The sequence below is a fragment of the Homarus americanus genome, unplaced genomic scaffold, assembly GCF_018991925.1.
Source record: "Homarus americanus isolate GMGI-L3 unplaced genomic scaffold, GMGI_Hamer_2.0 scaffold49368, whole genome shotgun sequence".
In the NCBI taxonomy this organism is placed as follows: Eukaryota; Metazoa; Arthropoda; class Malacostraca; order Decapoda; family Nephropidae; genus Homarus; species Homarus americanus.
In genome coordinates, this window is record NW_024733044.1 from 186,903 (window position 1) to 205,138 (window position 18,236).

General features: G+C 51.6%; 1 protein-coding gene across 1 annotated transcript; it reads left to right on the forward strand.

Moving 5' to 3' along the window:
• Nucleotides 1–217: 217 nt before the first annotated feature.
• LOC121869234 (vicilin-like seed storage protein At2g18540) lies at nt 218–3,093 on the forward strand (the record flags this gene model as incomplete). Its single annotated transcript, XM_042370474.1, has 2 exons — nt 218–274; nt 2,923–3,093. Coding segments are annotated over 2 exons (228 nt in total), but the record flags the coding sequence as incomplete, so codon positions are not given.
• Nucleotides 3,094–18,236: the final 15,143 nt, after the last annotated feature.

The window sequence follows — 18,236 nt, forward strand, 5'->3', positions numbered from 1 at the left end:
AAGAGAGAGAGATGAGGAGAGGAGGAGAGAGATGAGGAGAGGGGAGGGAGAGAGATGAGGAGAGGAATGAGAGAGATGAGAGGAGTGAGAGAGATGAGGAGAGGAGAGAGATGAGAGAGTGAGAGAGGATGAGGTGAGGAGGAGAGAGATGAGAGGAGGAGAGAGAAAGATGAGGAGAGGAGGAGAGATGAGAGAGGAGTGAGAGATGAGGGAGGAGAGAGAGAGAGGAGAGGAGAGAGATGAAGAGAGGAGGAGAGATGAGGAAAGGAGTGAGAGAGATGAGAGGAGGAGAGAGAAAGATGAGGAGAGGAGGGAGAGATGAGGAGAGGGAGGAGAGGAGATGAGGAAAGAGTGAGAGAGGAGAAGGAGGAGAGGAGGAGAGAGATGAGGAAAGGAGGAGAGAGATGAGAAAGGAGAGTGGAGGAGAGAGGAGAGGAGAGATGAGGAAAGGGGAGGGAGAGGAGATGGAGGAGGAGAGAGAAAGATGAAGAGAGAGGAGGGAGAGGAGATGAGGAGAGGAATGAGAGAGAGGAGAGGAGTGAGGAGAAAGAGAAGAGAGGGAGGAGAGATGAGGAGAGGAGGAGAGAGATGAGGAGGAGAGATGAGGAGAGGAGAGAGATGAGGAGAGAGAGAGAGACGACGAGAGAGGAAAGAGATGAGGAGGAGAGAGATGAGAGAGGAGAGAGATGAGGAGAAGAAGTGAGGAGAGATGAGGAGAGGAGGGAGAGAGATGAGAGAGGGAGGAGAGAGATGGAGAGGAGAGATGAGAGGAGAGAGGAGGAGAGAAGTGAGAGACGAGGAGAGAAGCAGGCACAGCAGGAAGGTGGGAGGTAGGGTCCGTTAGTAAGGTGGTGGTGAGGGAGGAGGAGGAGGAGGAGGAGGAGGAGGAGGAGGAGGAGGAGGAGGAGGAGGTTACGAAGTCCCTCAGCTGTTGTTGATGTTTTCCCAGTGTGTGTGTGTGTGTGTGTGTGTGTGTGTCTGACCGTGGTTCTGCTGTGTCACGTCCACACCCGCTGGCCACACACAACACACACACACACACACAACGTAGTGGGCATTTGCTTGGTCATTCCCTGCCACCACCAACTAATCTGTATAGCAGGTGTATATATGTGTGTGTGTGTGTGTGAACCCGTCCTGCCTGCCCCGCCTGCCTGCCCTGCCTCCCCACCCCACCTGCCCCTGCCCCGCCCCCCCGCCCCTGCCCTGCCCCTGCTCCGCCCTGCTCCACCCCCCAGCCACCACACCACTCACCTCTGGACGCTGCTTGCCTTCACCCGCAGTATCAAGCGTCACCCAGACACTTGAACTGGACTCCCCAGACACCTCCTTCAGCTCCCCAGACACCTCTCCTCCAGCCCCCAGACACCTCCTCCAGCTCCCCAGACACCTCCAGCTCTGAGACACCTCCTTCAGCTCCCAGACACCTCCAGCCCCAGACACCTCCTCAGCTCCCAAACACTCCTCCTCCAGCTCCCCCAGACACCTCCTTCAGCTCCCAGACCTCCTTCAGCCCCCAGACACCCTTCAGCTCCCCCAAACACCTCCTCCAGCTCCAGACACCTCCCTTCTTCAGCTCTCCCCAGACACCTCCTTCAGCTCCCCAGACACCTCCTTCAGCCCCCCAGACACCTCCTCAGCTCCCCAAACACCTCTTCAGCCCCCAGACACCTCCTCAGCTCCCCAGACACCTCCTCAGCTCCCCAGACACTCCTTCAGCTCCCCCAGACCCTCCTTCAGCTCCCAGACACTCCTCCAGCCCCCCAGACACCTCCTCCAGCTCCCAGACACCTCCTTCAGCTCCCCAACATCCTCCTCTAAGCTCCCCCAAACACCTCCTCCAGCTCCCAGACACCTCCTTCAGCCCCCAGACACCTCCATCAGCTCCCCAGACACCTCTTCAGCTCCCCAGACACCTCCTTCAGCTCCCCAGACACCTCCTCCAGCTCCCCAGACACCTCCTTCAGCTTCCCCAGACCTCCTCCAGCTCCCCAAACACTCCTCCAGCTCCCCAGACACCTCCTTCAGCCCCCAGACACTCTGTCATGAAACACGGGGAGGGAATAACATGATGATCAAGGAAGAAAACACAGGAATAAAGAGACCAGGAAGGAAACAACGGAAGAAGAGACATGAAGAGAACACAGAGAGAGAGAAGAGAAAGATCAAGTGAACGGAGGAAGAGACATGAAGAGAACAGAGAGAGAGAAGAGAAAGACAGTGAACGGAGGAAGAGACATGAAGAGAACAGAGAGAGAGAAGAGAAAGACGTGAACGGAGGAAGAGACATGAAGAGAACACAGAGAGAGAAGAGAAAGATCAAGTGAACGGAGGAAGAGACATGAAGAGAACACAGAGAGAGAGAAGAGAAAGATCAAGTGAACGGAGGAAGAGACATGAAGAGAACACAAAGAGATAAGGGAAAGATCAAGTGAACGGAGGAAGAGACATGAAGAGAACACAAAGAGAGAGAAGAGAAAGATCAAGTGAACGGAGGAAGAGACATGAAGAGAACACAGAGAGAGAAGAGAAGATCAAGTGAACGGAGGAAGAGACATGAAGAGAACACAAAGAGATAAGGAAAGACTACGGAACGGAGGAAGAGACATGAAGAGAACACAAAGAGAGAGAAGAGAAAGATCAAGTGAACGGAGGAAGAGACATGAAGAGAAACACAGAGAGAGAAGAGAAAGATCAAGGAACGGAGGAAGAGACATGAAGAGAACACAGAGAGAGAAGAGAAAGATCAAGGAACGGAGGAAGAGACATGAAGAGAACACAGAGAGAGAAGAGAAAGATCAAGTGAACGGAGGAAGAGACATGAAGAGAACACAAAGAGAGAGAAGAGAAAGATCAAGTGAACGGAGGAAGAGACATGAAGAGAACACAGAGAGATAAGAGAAAGATCAAGGAACGGAGGAGAGACATGAAGAGAACAGAGACATAAGGAAAGACAGGAACGGAGGAAGAGACAGAAGAGAACACAGAGAGAGAGAAGAGAAAGATCAAGAACGGAGGAAGAGACATGAAGAGAACACAGAGAGAAAAGAGAAAGATCATGAACGGAGGAAGAGACATGAAGAGAACACATAGAGAGAAGAGAAAGACAGAACGAGGAAGAGAGAAAGAAAGAAAGAAAGATCAAGTGAACGGAGGAAGAGACAAGAACGAGGAAGAGACATGAAGAGAACACAGAGAGAAGAAGAGAAAGATCAAGGAACGGAGGAAGAGACATGAAGAGAACACAGAGAGAGAAAGAGAAAGATCAAGTGAACGGAGGAAGAGACATGAAGAGAACACAGAGAGAGAAGAGAAAGATCAAGTGAACGGAGGAAGAGACATGAAGAGAACACAAGAGAAAGGAGACAAGAACGGAGGAAGAACATAAGAGAACAAGAGAGAGAAGAGAAAGATCAAGGAACGGAGGAAGAGACATGAAGAGAACACAGAGAGAGAAGGGAAAGATCAAGAACGAGGAAGAGACAGAAGAGAACAAAGAGAGAGAAGAGAAAGACAGTGAACGGAGGAAGAGACATGAAGAGAACACAGAGAGAGAAGAGAAAGATCAAGTGAACGGAGGAAGAGACATGAAGAGAACACAAGAGAAAAAGATCAAACGGAGGAAGAGACATGAAGAGAACACAGAGAGAGAAGAGAAAGATCAAGTGAACGTAGACGGAGGAGTTCTCTTAAAGGTCACCTCCACTTTGGCCTATGTCTCCTCACTCAGGTGACGCCCACGACCAGCTCCTCTCTCAGGACGCCCACGACCAGCCTCAGGTGACGCCCACGACCAGCTCCTCCCTCAGGCTGACGCCCACGACCAGCTCTCAGGTGACGCCCACGACCAGCCTCCCTCAGGTGACGCCCACGACCAGCTCCCTCAGGTGACGCCCACGACCAGCTCCCTCCTCAGGTGACGCCCACGACCAGCCTTCTCTCAGGTGACGCCCACGATCAGCTCCCTCTCAGATGACGCCCACGACCAGCCTCTCAGATGACGCCCACGACCAGCTCCTCCTCAGGCCCCACGACCCCTCTAACTCTCAGGTGACGCCCACGACCCCTCTCCCTCAGGTGACGCCCACGACCAGCCTCTCAGGTGACGCCCACGACCAGCTCTCCTCAGGTAACACCCACTACCCCTTCTCCTCCAGCTGACGCCTCACGACCAGCACCTCCCTCCAGGTAACACCCACTACCTCTCCCTCAGGTAACAACACCCACCAGGTATCCCCTACCTAAGGATTCAACCACCTCTGAGTACCATTAACCTGCCATGGAAGCCTTCAACACCTACGTTATTGTTCCTAAATTCAGAAGGTAAAGGTGAGGATCATCCTTGTTGTGGCAGGCGAGGAGGATGGACAGCCCTTACCTCAAGGTCTCACACAACATTAAACGACCAATTTGCAAACGACCTAATTGACATTCGAGGACACTTAGCAATGTCACTCAAACAAGGATGAGCGCGAGACCATACCAGGCAAGGATGAGCAGGGGAGGTGAGGATGGAGGGTGGGGAGGTGAGGATGGAGGGTGGGGAGGATGGAGGTGGGGAGATGAGATGGAGGGAGGGGAGGTGAGGATGGAGGGTGGGAGGTGAGGATGGAGGGTGGGGAGGATGGAGGGTGGGGGAGGTGAGGATGGAAGGTGGGGAGGTGAGGATGGAGGAGGGAGGTGAGGATGGAGGGAGGGAGGAGGATGGAGGGGTGGGGAGGTGAGGAAGGAGGTGGGGAGGTGAGGATGGAGGGAGGGGGGAGGTGGGGATGGAGGGTGGGGGAGGATGGAGGGTGGGGAGATGAGGATGGAGGGAGGGGAAGGTGGAGGATGGAGGAGGGGAGGGAGGATGGAGGGTGGGGAGGATGGAGGAAGGGGAGGTGAGGGGATGGAGGGAGGGGAGGTGGGAGGATGGGAGGGTGGGGAGGAGGATGGAGGGAGGGGAGGGGAGGATGGAGGGGAGGTGAGGGAGGTGAGGATGGAGGGGGAGGTGAGGGGAGGGGGAGGTAGGATGGAGGGGGGAGGTGAGGATGGAGGGTGGGGAGGAGAAGGGAGGATGGAGGGTGGGAGATGAGGATGGAGGGTGGGGAGGGGAGAGGATGGAGGGTGGGGAAGGTGAGGATGGAGGGGGGGAGGTGGAGGAGGAGGGTGGGGAGGGAGGGATGGGGGGTGGGGAGGTGAGGATGGAGGTGGGGAGGAGGATGGAGGAGGGGAGGGAGGATGGAGGGTGGGGAGGTGGAGGATGGAGGGGTGGGGAGGTGAGGATGGAGGGGTGGGGAGGATGGAGGTGGGGAGATGAGGATGGAGGGAGGGGAGGTGGAGGGATGGAGGGGGTGGAGGAGGAGGGAGGGGAGGTGAGGATGGAGGGGTGGGAGGTGAGGATGGAGGGAGGGGAGGTGGGGATGGAGGGTGGGAGGTGAGGAGGAGGGTGGGGAGGAGGATGAGGGTGGGAGGTGAGGGATGAGGGTGGGGGGGGGAGGGATGGAGGGTGGGGAGGGAGGATGGAGGGTGGGGAGGTGAGGATGGAGGTGGGAGGGGAGATGGAGGGTGGGGAGGGAGGATGGAGGGTGGGGAGGATGGAGGGTGGGGAGGGAGAGGTGGGAGGTGAGGATGAGGGGAGGGGAGGGAGGATGGGGGAGGGGAGGATGGAGGGGGGAGGGAGGATGGAGGGTGGGGAGGATGGAAGGTGGGGGAGGTGAGGATGGAGGTGGGGAGGATGGAGGGTGGGGAGGTGAGGATGGAGGGGGGGAGGTGAGGATGAGGTGGGGAGAGGTGGGGAGGAGGAGGAGGTGGGAGGATGGAGGGTGGGAGGTGAGGATGGAGGGTGGGGAGGTGGAGGATGGGAGGGGGTGGTGGGAGGTGAGGATGGAGGGTGGGGAGGATGGAGGTGGGGAGGTGAGATGGAGGGTGGGGAGGTGGAGGATGGAGGGTGGGGATGGGATGGAGGGTGGGGAGGATGGAAGGTGGGGAGGTGAGGATGGAGGTTGGGGAGGATGGAGGGGGGTGGGGAGGTGAGGATGGAGGGTGGGGAGGATGGAAGGTGGGGAGGATGGGGGGGGGGGAGGAGATGGAGGTGGGGAGGTGAGGATGGAGGGTGGGGAGGTGAGGATGAGGTGGGAGGTGAGGATGGGGTGGGAGAGGATGGGAGGGGAGGTGAGGGAAGGGAGGTGAGGATGAAGGTGGAGGTGAGGATGGAAGGTGGGGGAGCAGGAGGAGGTTAATGTTGTTTTACCTGGTCACCTCGGCTGGTCCACACCTCCTCCGTCCACACACTCTCTCCCTCCACACACCCTTCCTTCCCTCCACACACTTTCCTTCCCTCCACACACCCTTCCTTCCCTCCACACACCCTTTCTCTCCTCCACATACCCTTCTGTTCCCTCCACACACCCTCCTTCCTCCACACACCCTTCCTTCCTTCCACACCCTTCCTTCCACCCACACACCCTTTCTCCACACACCCTCCTTTCCCTCCACACACCCCTTTCCTCCCCTTCCACACACCCTCCCTTCCCTCCACACACCCCTTCCTTCCCTCCACACACCCCTTCCTCCACTCCACACCCCTTTCTTCCTCCACACACCCGTTCTCTCTCCACACACACCCTTCCCTTCCCTCCACACACCCTTTCTCCTTCCTCCACACACCCTTCGTTCCTCCACACACCCCTTCCCTCTCCACACACCCCTCCCCTCCCTCCACACACACCCCCTTACTCCCCTACACACATTTCTTTCCCTCCACACACCTCCCTCTCCACACACCCTCCCTTCCCTCCCACACACCCTCCCCCCCCCTCCACACACCCTCCCTCCCCTCCACACAACCCCTTCCTTCCCTCCACACACCATCCTTCCACACACCCCTTCCTTCCTTCCACACACCCTTCCCTCCCACACACCCTCCCTTCCTCCACACACCCCTTACTCTCTCCACACACTTTTCTCCCTCCACACACCCTCCCTCCCTCCACACACCTTCCTCTCCCCTCCACACACCCTCTCCTTCCCTCCACACACACCCCTCCCTTCCCTCCACACCCACCCTCCCCTTTCTCCACACTCCCTTCCCCTTTCCTCCACACACCCTCCCTTCCTCCACACATCCCTTCCTCCTCACACACCCCTTCTTTCCCTCCACACCCTCCTTCCCTCCACACACACCTTCCTTCCCTCCACACACCCTCCTTTCTCCACTCCTTCTTCTCCACACACCCTCTCTTCCTCCACACACCTTTTCCTTCCCTCCACACACCTCTTCCTCCATTCCTTCTTCCTCCACACACCCATCCTTCCCTCCACACACCATCCTTCCCTCCACATATCCCTTCCTTCACTCCACATACCCTCCTTTCCCTCCACACACCCTTCCTTCCCCTCCACACACACCATCCACACAGATGCCCGCATAGGTACACATATGCCCGCACAGGTACACATATGCCCACACAGGCACACATATGCTCACACAGGTACACACATATGCCCGCACAGGTACACATATGCCCGCACAGGTACACATATGCCCGCACAGGCACACATATGCCCGCACAGGTACACATTTGCCCGCACAGGGTACACATATGCCCACAGGCACACATATGCCCGCACAGGTACACATATGCCCACACAGGTACACATATGCCCGCACAGGTACACACATATGCCCGCACAGGTACACATATGCCCGCAGAATTCCCTGTATTCTACATGGTCTTGGTACCTAACTATAGTTATGAATTAGTATGTATATGAAACCCACTTAATACGAGCCAGTTATTAGTGATGATTAAATAAAAATAAATTAACCCTGATATTTGTACCTGGTAAGAATTTAACCTCTCTCTCCAAGCGTCCATCTTAGTGAGAGGTTTAAAGTCACCTCCACTCTCCCTACCCTTTAATAAATAACCGATTCATCTCCTCCTCTCCCCTTACCACTCTCCCTCCTCTCCCCTGACCTATCTCCCTCCTCTCCCCTTGACCTATCGCCCTCCTCTCCCTGACCATCCTTGCCTCTTCCCCCTGATCATTCTTCCACGTCTTTTAACCCCTCTCTCACTCCCTCTCACTTCCTGTCCCTGGCGGCTGAGAAATACGAGAAAGAGGGAAGGAGAGGGAAGAGGGAGGGAGGAGGAGAAGGGGAGGGAGGGAGGGGAGAGGAGGTGCAAATGATGGTTGTTTCGAGGGAAACTTAACTCAAGAGTTATATCCACTCACACACCCCACTCTCCACACCCTCCTCTTGCATTTTCCACGCTTCGACACTTCCACGCCCGACACTCCCTCTACACGCCCTCTCCTCGCCTTTTCCACTCCCTTGACATTCCTCCACGCCCCACACCCTCCCGCCCCCACCCACGCCCAATCCACGCCCTTCCATCTCCACGCCCTTTCCACGCCTCCACACCCCCTTCCACGCCCTCTCCACACCTCCACGCCCGCCCACCGATGGAGACATATATACAGTCCACAACATTAGCGGACTCAGGCAGCAAGGAAACACAATTCTTCTTGTTAATGTCCGGCCACGCATGTTGGCTGGACGGAACACTGGGTGGAGGGGGACGAACATCAAGGAGAGGGACGGAACACTGTGGAGGGGGACGGAACACTGGGTGGAGGAGGACGAACACTGGGTGGAGGGGACGGAACACTGGGTGGAGGGGACGGAAACACTAGGCGGAGAGGGGACGGAACACTGCGGAGGGGGACGGAACACTGGGTGGAGGAGGACGGAACACTGGGTGGAGGGGGACGGAACACTGGGTGGAGGGGGACGGAACACTGGGTGGAGGGGACGGAACACGGGGAGAGAGACGGAACACTGTGGAGGGGGGGACGAACACTGGGTGGAGGAGGACGGAACACTGGGTGGAGGGGACGGAACACTGGGTGGAGGGGTGGAGAGGATGGAACACTGGGTGGAGGGGGACGGAACATCAGGAGGAAGACGGAACACTGGGTGGATGGGGACGGAACACTGGGTGGAGGGGGACGGAACACTGACGGAGGAAGACGGAACACTGGGTGAGGGACGGAACACGGGTGGAGGGGACGGAACACTGGGCGGAGGAGGACGGAACACTGGGTGGAGGGGACGGAACACTGGGTGGAGGAGACGGAACACTGACGGGGAAGACGGAACACTGGGTGGAGGGGACGGAACACTGGGTGAGGGGGACGGAACACTGGGCGGAGGGGACGAACACTGGGCGGAGGGGGACGGAACACTGGGTGAGGAGGACGGAACACTGGACGGAGGAAGACGGAACACTGGGTGGAGGGGGACGGAACACTGGGTGGGGAGGACGGAACACTGGTGGAGTGGAGGAGGACGGAAGACCGGTGAGGGGTGGGGAAGACGGAACACTGGACGGAGGAAGACGGAACACTGGGTGGAGGGGGACGGAACACTGGGTGGAGGGGGGACGGAACACTGGGTGGAGGGGGACGGAACACTGGGTGGGGGAGGACGGAACACTGGGTGGAGGAGGACGGAAGACCGGGTGGAGGGTGAAGGGGTGGGAGGACGGAACACTGGGTGGAGGACGGACGAACACTTGGTGAGGGGGTGGGGTGGGGAGGATGGAACACTGGGTGGAGGGGGAAGGGGTGGGGAGGACGGAACACTGGGTGAGGGGTGAAGGGGTGGGGAGGATGGAACACTGGGTGGAGGGGTGAAGGGGTGGGGAGGACGGAACACTGGGTGGAGGGGTGAAGGGGTGGGGAGATGGAACACTGGGTGGAGGGGTGAAGGGTGGGGGAGGACGGAACACTGGGTGGAGGGGTGAAGGGGTGGGGGAGGACAGAACACTGGGTGGAGGGAAGACGGAACACTGGGTGAGGGTGAAGGGGTGGGGCAGGATGGAACACTGGGTGGAGGGGTGAAGGGGTGGGGAGGACGGAACACTGGGTGGAGGGGTGAAGGGGTCGAGGGGACGGAACACTGGACGGAGGAAGACGGAACACTCGGGTGGAGGGGACGGAACACTGGGTGGAGGGGACGGAACACTTGGTGGAGGGGTGAAGGGTGGGCAGGATGGAACACTGGGTGAGGGTGAAGGGTGGGGAGGACGGAACACTGGGTGGAGGGGTGAAGGGGTGGGGAGGACGGAACACTTCGTGGAGAGGCGGAAAGGTGGTAGTGTACCTGCTGGCCATGTGTACCTGCTGGCGTAACCTGCTAGCCATGTGTACCATGGCCATGTGTACCTACTGGCCATGTGTACCTGCTGACCATGTGTACTTGCTGGTCATGTGTACCTACTGGCCATGTGTACCTGCTGGTCGTGTGTGCTTGGCAGGAGCGCTGAGTCACGGGCGGCCAATTCTCAAAACACTTGTACGATATTTTTCCCCGTAAGACAATGATAAGAGAGAGAGAGAGAGAGAGAGAGAGAGAGAGAGAGTAAAGAGAGAAAAAGAGAGTGAGAAACAAAGAAAGAAAAAAAGAAAGAAGAAAGAAAAAAAAGGAGAAAAAGAATGAAAAAGAGAGAAAAAGAGAGAAAAGAAAGAAAGAAAGAAAGAAAGAAAAAGAAAAGAAAGAAAACGAAAAGAAAGAAAAGAGAAAACGAGAGAAAGAGTCTAGTGATGGTTGAGTCTCTGTTTTATCGATAAAATGTTAGCCATTGCATCCTTTGTTACACTGCTACAATAAGCCAATGGGATACCGTAATTCCATCAACAAAGCAGAAAATAAACCACAGTCGAATCCATTTGGGTATCCGGATTCAGCAAGTCTACGAACGAATCCTTAAAAAAATCAGAGCTCAGCAAATCCACTAAACAATGGCTCGCGGTTCCAGTTTAAGCAAATCCGCGAACGAATCCTTAGAAAATCTGACGCGTCATAAACATATCGCTATGACTTAACACATTAGCTACAGACAGGCACAGACAGGCAGACAGACAGACAGACAAGACAAGACAAGACAAGATAGATACCGGTAGATATTTATTCAGTCAAGTCTTCGTAAATATTAATTCATATTTTATAGAACCAAGTTATTGTCTCACCCCTGACGACCCTCCCCGCTGTAATGCCTCGAGTGGTGGAGCGATGACCTCTTGTGTGCTCTCTTATCTTCCTCTTCCTCCTCCTTCCTCTATTTCTTCCTCATCCTCCTGTTGTTGTTGTATTTGTTTAATTTCTTCTTCTTCCTCCTATTCCTCTCTTTCTTCCTCATCTTCCTGTTGTTGCTCTTCTTCTTGTTCTTCTCTATAACTTCTTTCTCCTCTTCTTCTCTTTCTTCCCCATCATCCTCTTAGTCGTTTCCCTCCACAATTATCCTCTTCTTCCTTATCTCCCTTTTATCCTCTATTCCTCCTCTCCTTCATCTTCCTTTCCTTCTTTTTATTCAACTTCTTCAACACATTCTTCTTCCTCCTCTTCTCCCCTCCATAACAAACAAGTACACAGAAACAAGTACACAGAAACAAGTACACACAAACAAGTACACACAAACAAGTACACAGAAACAAGTACACACAAACAAGTACACACAAACAAAACAATAACACGTCAAGACCACAAGTTAAATGAAGAGGAATTTTGTCTCTCACGTTTGTGTTGGCTTACTGTACACAACACGGTAGTGGGGGGCGGTAGCGGGGCGGTAGCGGGGGGTGCGGTAGGGGGAGGGGCACGGTAGCGGATGGCAGGGGGAAGGGCAAGAACCTGGGTTATGACCTGGTACCCCCTACTAAATCAACCACTGGGGCAACAGGTATGTACGATCACTACCACAGCATCACATAAAAAGCCGATTGGCTAATAAGAGCCACGAATAACCATCAATATAAACATGTCAATTGAGTAAGTAAAATTATATGTTTATTATGACTATTATTCGTTTCTCTCTCTTGTTAGTTAATGAGCTAATATGACCCCTGGTATTATGATAGGAGTTACCTGTTGCCTGAAGAATAATGTATGACATCAAGGAACCAGCCAGCAGGGTCCCTTGCCCTGTGAGAGTCAACAAGTGAAGGTACACAGGGAAGGAACCTCAACACGTTAGCTAATTCCGTATTGTCTTATCGCCTTTCTTGGTAAAAGTCTATTTATATACCAAACGGGTCTCGTCTCACTCCCCCAGACCACACGAACACTGATAATAATAACTGATAACACAGCCACACCAAATAATAAATCACCACATTCTAATATTTCTTCCCTAATTATCTTTTATTGAGTCTCTTTAACATTATTTACCCCACAACTTACACTTATTTCACCACAAAAATATTCTATCACCTTTTATTAATGAATGTATGAATGTTTTACCCCATACACGAATACAACTTTAATACATTATAACTTATCACTGTTTACCTTAGGAGGAACCTGTAAAGAAAACTCCCTCACGTGGATAACACACTATGCGTTAAGTCACACACGGCTCAATGCAGTAGCTTGTAAATGATGTGTTATTAAATATGTTTCTTTGAGTCTATGTGGGATAGTGTGTGTGTGTGTACCTGGATGTGTAGTGACCTTGTGGTGTACCTATGTGTAGTGTACCTGGATGAGGACGTACCTGAGACAGAGACGATCATAGTGGCGCGGATGGGTACGTTGGTGTTGAGGGAGGGAGAGAGGGTGATGTCCCCAGACTCCGGGTGTATCTCCAACAGCTCCGCCTTGTTCCCGTTGATGATGCGGTACTTGAGCTGAAACAACGACCTTCTAGCGTTAGTACATCTGGGGCCATACTTGTATACTATTACGACTACTACTACTACTACTACTACTACTACTACTACTACTACTAATAATAATAATAATAATAATAATAATAATAATAATAATAATAACAATAATAATAGTAAAAATAATAATAATAATAATAATAATAATAATAATAATAATAATAATAATAATAATAATAATAATAATAATAATAATAATAATAATAATATCAATAACAATAACAACAACAATAATAATAATAATAATAATAATAATAATAATAATAATAATAATAATAATAATAAAAGGTAACTAGAAAACAATTATAAACACAAACACCATAATAAACATATAACAGTAGGCCTAGGTGGAGTATAAAAAATTCGGCCTACCTGGAATATTAAACATTCATCTTCCATTAACCTTAAGTGTTTGAAGTCATTATACACTTCCAGGAAGGTGTAGGAGCTGGTAGAGTAATGCCGGGAACTGTCTCTTAACTAAGGTACTTCCTAGCTAAAAGCCTAAGACCACCTGAGCGTGAATTAAAGGTGTTACGGTTAATTAATTATGTTCTTCAGGTGAATGTATAGTAATTATCAGGTACCTTCAGAAGATGTAAAATATACTCCAAAGGTTCAATATCGTTGTCCTTGTTTCACTTAATATGGATATTATTTTAGGCATTCAAACTCTTTAAATATCAGTAACCCTGAGTTAACGAGCGGTGTTGCCAATGAATGTGAACCACGAACTGATTAACACTCAGGTTCACAACTACTCCTGGGAGAGAGAGAGAGAGGCGGGGGTGGAAACAACACCTCCCATCTCTCCTCTCACTCCAGGCGTGGGTATGTGTCATGGTGCGGATCCCTCGCGCGCGCCTCCCCTCACCCTTGTGGTATTATGTAGGGTGGCGTAGGACCTCGCCCGACTTCCCTCACCCTAGTTGCGCATGGAGGGTGGCGCGGGTCCCTTCTCTATCAACGCGGTCTGCATCACTAACTACTGAGCTGCCTCGTTGGTGTAATCAATACAACGCACGCACACACACACACACCCTTCAACATGTACCGCCATATTTGAGTCTACAAGCTTGTGTGTGTGTGGGGGGTTGGGGGGGGATGGGGGTGTGTGGTGTGGTGTGGTGTGGTCTGTGTCTGTCTGTCTGTCTGTCTGTCTATCTGTCTATCTGTCTGTCTGTCTGTCTGTCTGTCTGTCAGGTCGCCGTGATATCGACAAATATCACCCCAAAGTGTTGCGTGTTGGCCCGGGGCGTGTCGGCTCTCTACCCCTCAGATTACACCCGCTATAATATTCCTAATCCAACATTCCACCCACAAGAGGCCCCAAGACTTATACTGACGTACCGCAATGTACACCAAATCAGAAACATCCTTCCTCCCTTCCCGCCGGTAACAATGAAGCACCATCACCAGGTTCTAATTATCTCACAACCAGTTCATACATGGGAGTGAAAGTGATCGTTGCTTGGGGTTCTATTTCACGTTCTCATGGTACAGCACATTGGCTCATGCACACCACCTTAGAGCCGAGGTGCTTATCAGCGTGTATGAAGACAATAACACGGACTTAAATTAAATTATCAATACTAGTGGTATGGTTTAAGTCCACTTGTCAAAACTAGGAGGTCGTACGTATTAAAAATTCACTTGGTATAGATTTAATATCATTTTAGAAGGTTTGGTGTTGGTGAGAGACTGGCGGAGGAACTACTTTGTTTGTTGTGTGGAAAAGACAACACTTGCTTCAGGTATCAGAAGGATGACACCAGTTCACTTTAAACCCTGACCTTACACCCTCCCCCTCCCCCTCCCTTCCATCCAACCCACCCCCCTTTCTTCTCCTCCTGCTTGCAACGTCGCCCTTTGCTCTCAGATGGAGACTCTTCCTTCGTGTGTGTGTGTGTGTGTGAAAGGGAAACCACACAATGCGAGACAGTGAGGTGGCTCGAGGAGTGAGTGATGAGGTGAGGGCGTTAGTTACCTGTGTAGACCACCCACACACACACACACACACACACACACACACACACACACATATAAGAACAATACGGAGGTATATCTGGCACACACTGGTCTCTACACCACACACCAATTCACTTGAGTGTAGTGTAAAAGGCTGGCTGGGTGTAGAGTGTAGAGGGCTGGGTGGAGTGTAGAGAGGGCTGCTGGGTGTAGAGTGTAGAGTGTGCTGGGGGTAGAGGCTGGGGGCTGGGGGAAGAGGTGGCTGGGTGTAGAGTGTGGGGCTGGGGGTGGCTGGGGTAGAGAGGGTGGGGGTAGAGCTGGGGGTGTAGAGTGTAGGGGCTGGGTGTAGAGGTAGAGGGCTGGGGTAGAGTGTAGAGGGCTGGGGTAGAGGGGCTGGGGGTGTAGAGTGTGAGGGCTGGGTGTGGGGGCCTGGGTGTAGAGTGTAAGAGCTGGGTGTAGAGTGTAGAGGGCTGGGTGTAGAGTGTAGAGGGCTGGGTGTGGGACTGGGTGTGAGTGTAAAGGCTGGGTGTAGGGGCTGGGTGTAGAGAGTGTAGTAAGTCAAGGAGTAAATGGACAGCATGGTGTTGGCAGGAGGAACAAGACAGGTATACAGGGCCATGGCTGGTGGTCCCCGACACATAATTACCTGTGTGAGGCCAACATTAAGGCCATGTATGAGGAGGTCGCCACAAGCCGACCCTTCGCCAATGGCATCTTTTATCCAGCACTAAGGGGCGTCCACCAGGTGCCCCGCCCCACCAAAATAACCCCTTTTCACACACACACACACACACACACACACACACACACACACACACACACACACACATTCAGGTTTTCCCAAGTTCCAAGGTATGAATCCTCGAGGTGAAAATCGGTAATATTGATGAAAAAAATGAAATGTCAAGTTTACCTGGAACCATTATGTGAGGTTGGGCGAACAGGGAGAGGTAGAGGGGGAGTTAGCTTTGTAAATAGGGAGTGTGTGAGTTAGCTTTGTAAATAGAAAGAGTGTGTGAGTTAGCTTTGTAAATCGGGAGAGGTGTGAGTTAGCTTTGTAAATAGGGAGGGTATGTGAGTTAGCTTTGTAAATAGGGAGAGTGTGTGAGTTAGCTTTGTAAATAGGGAGTGTGTTAGCTTTATAAATCGGGAGTGTGTGAGTTAGCTTTGTAAATAGGGAGTGTGTGAGTTAGCTTTGTAAATAGAAAGAGTGTGTGAGTTAGCTTTGTAAATCGGGAGAGGTGTGAGTTAGCTTTGTAAATAGGGAGGGTATGTGAGTTAGCTTTGTAAATAGGGAGAGTGTGTGAGTTAGCTTTGTAAATAGGGAGATGAAGAGAGTTGAAAGCATCAAATTGGGAGTGGGGAGGTAGCTGTCGTGTATAGTACCGTCAACATAGCGCTGTGACCCGTCAACATAATAACTGTGACCGTCAACATAGCCGCTGTGACCCGTCAGCATAGCCGCTGTGACCCGTCAACATGGCCGCTGTGACCCGTCAACAGCTGCATCACCCGTCAACATGGCCGCTGTCATCACCCGTCAGCATAGCCGCTGTCACCCATCAACATGGCCACTGTGCACCCCGTCAACATGTGCCGACATTTAGACCACAAAGAATCAATACAGTTAGTGATCAATAACTCGGGGCGCCTACCTGACTACTGCCTCCACTACTACTACTACTACGAGCTGACTACTGCCTCCACTACTACTACTACTACTACCTGACTACTGCCTCCACTACTACTACTACTACTACTACTACTACTACTACTACTACTACTACCTGACTACTGCATCCACTACTACTACTACTACTACCTGACTACTGCCTCCACTACCACTACTACCACCACCACTACTACCATCAATACGTTCTCAATAGTCAATATAAGGACCTGCTCTCCCCCTCCCTCCCTCAGTAGTGACGTATTACTTCATGTAGCCAAAATTAAGTCACTACCGACCCTATTGCAGTCAGTCAGTCAGTCAACAGTCACTCTCTCCCCTTCTCCAGTCACTCAACAGTCACTCCCTCCCCTCCTCCAGTCAGTCACCAAGTTACATGATATACCATTTAACAGGATAATATTGAGTGTACCTACAGTAGCAGACAGGATAGTGGATATATTACACATATTGTATACCTGTCACACACCTGTCACACACCTGCCACACACCTGTCACACACCTGCCGCACACACCTGTTACTCGTATGTGTATCAGACGGTGCTAGGAGACTGGACACAAGAGGATGACAAGAAGATTAACCTCCAATTTATTTCACCTGATTATTAAACACACCAACGCTACCTCGAGGGTTAGGTTAGGTTAGGCTGGGGGGTTAGGTGGGGGGGTTAGGCTAGGGGTTAGGTTAAGTTGTGTTGAGTTAAATCAGGTTAAGTTAGATTGGTTAGATTATAGTCTTAACGTTAGGGTATTTAATTATAAGGTGAAATAATCTGGGGTGACTATTGTTCAGGTGATGTAGAAGACGGGTACAGTGAGGCACCACCACAGTACTCGCGGGGTGTGTTGCCAGGGGTCGATATCATGGAGTGAGCAGGGCAGCTGTTGTCTACCTGGCCGGAAGCTCAGTCATGCCGCCTTTGTTACGCCCGCTGCCCCCGTCTCATGAGTGTCACATGAAGATTAGGCACCCTAGCTTATTTTACCATATATGATTAACCACGCTAACCTAACGTACCATGAAATAGACTTACCTAACGTAACGTAACGTAAACCTAACCTAACCACCCTAACGCTAACCTAACCTAATGCACTATGAAATAACCTAACCTAACCGAACCCCTGAGGTACCATTATGGTATTTAATCAGTAGGTGAAATAAGGTAAGGACTAATCCTCAGGTCTTCCGCCACTACACAATCCATATTCTTATACAACGCAACAAATGTTAATTAAAAATACTAATTAACTTAACACAGTACTTAACAATTATTAACAAGCTTTAGAGGAGCAGTTGGTAATATTAACACTGAACTTTTAACATGTATACTCGACCCACTCAGTCCTGTCTTTTAACATGTATACTCGACCCATTCAGTCTTGTCTTTTAACATGTATACTCGACCCATTCAGTCTTGCCTTTTAACATGTATACTCGACCCACTCAGTCTTGCCTTTTAACATGTATACTCGACCCACTCAGTCTTGCATTTTAACATGTATACTCGACCCACTCAGTCTTGTCTTTTAACATGTATACTCGACCCACTCAGTCTCGCCTTTTAACATGTATACTCGACCCACTCAGTCTTGTCTTTTAACATGTATACTCGACCCACTCTTAGTCTTGCCTTTTTAACATGTATACTCGACCACTCAGTCTTGTCTTTTAACATGTATACTCGACCCACTCAGTCTTGTCTTTTAACATGTATACTGACCCACTCAGTCTCAAGGCTTTTAACATGTATATTTCGACCCACTTCAGTTCGCCTTTTTAACATGTATACTCGACCCACTCAGTCTTGTCTTTTAACATGTATACTCGACCCACTCAGTCTTGTCTTTTAACATGTATACTCGA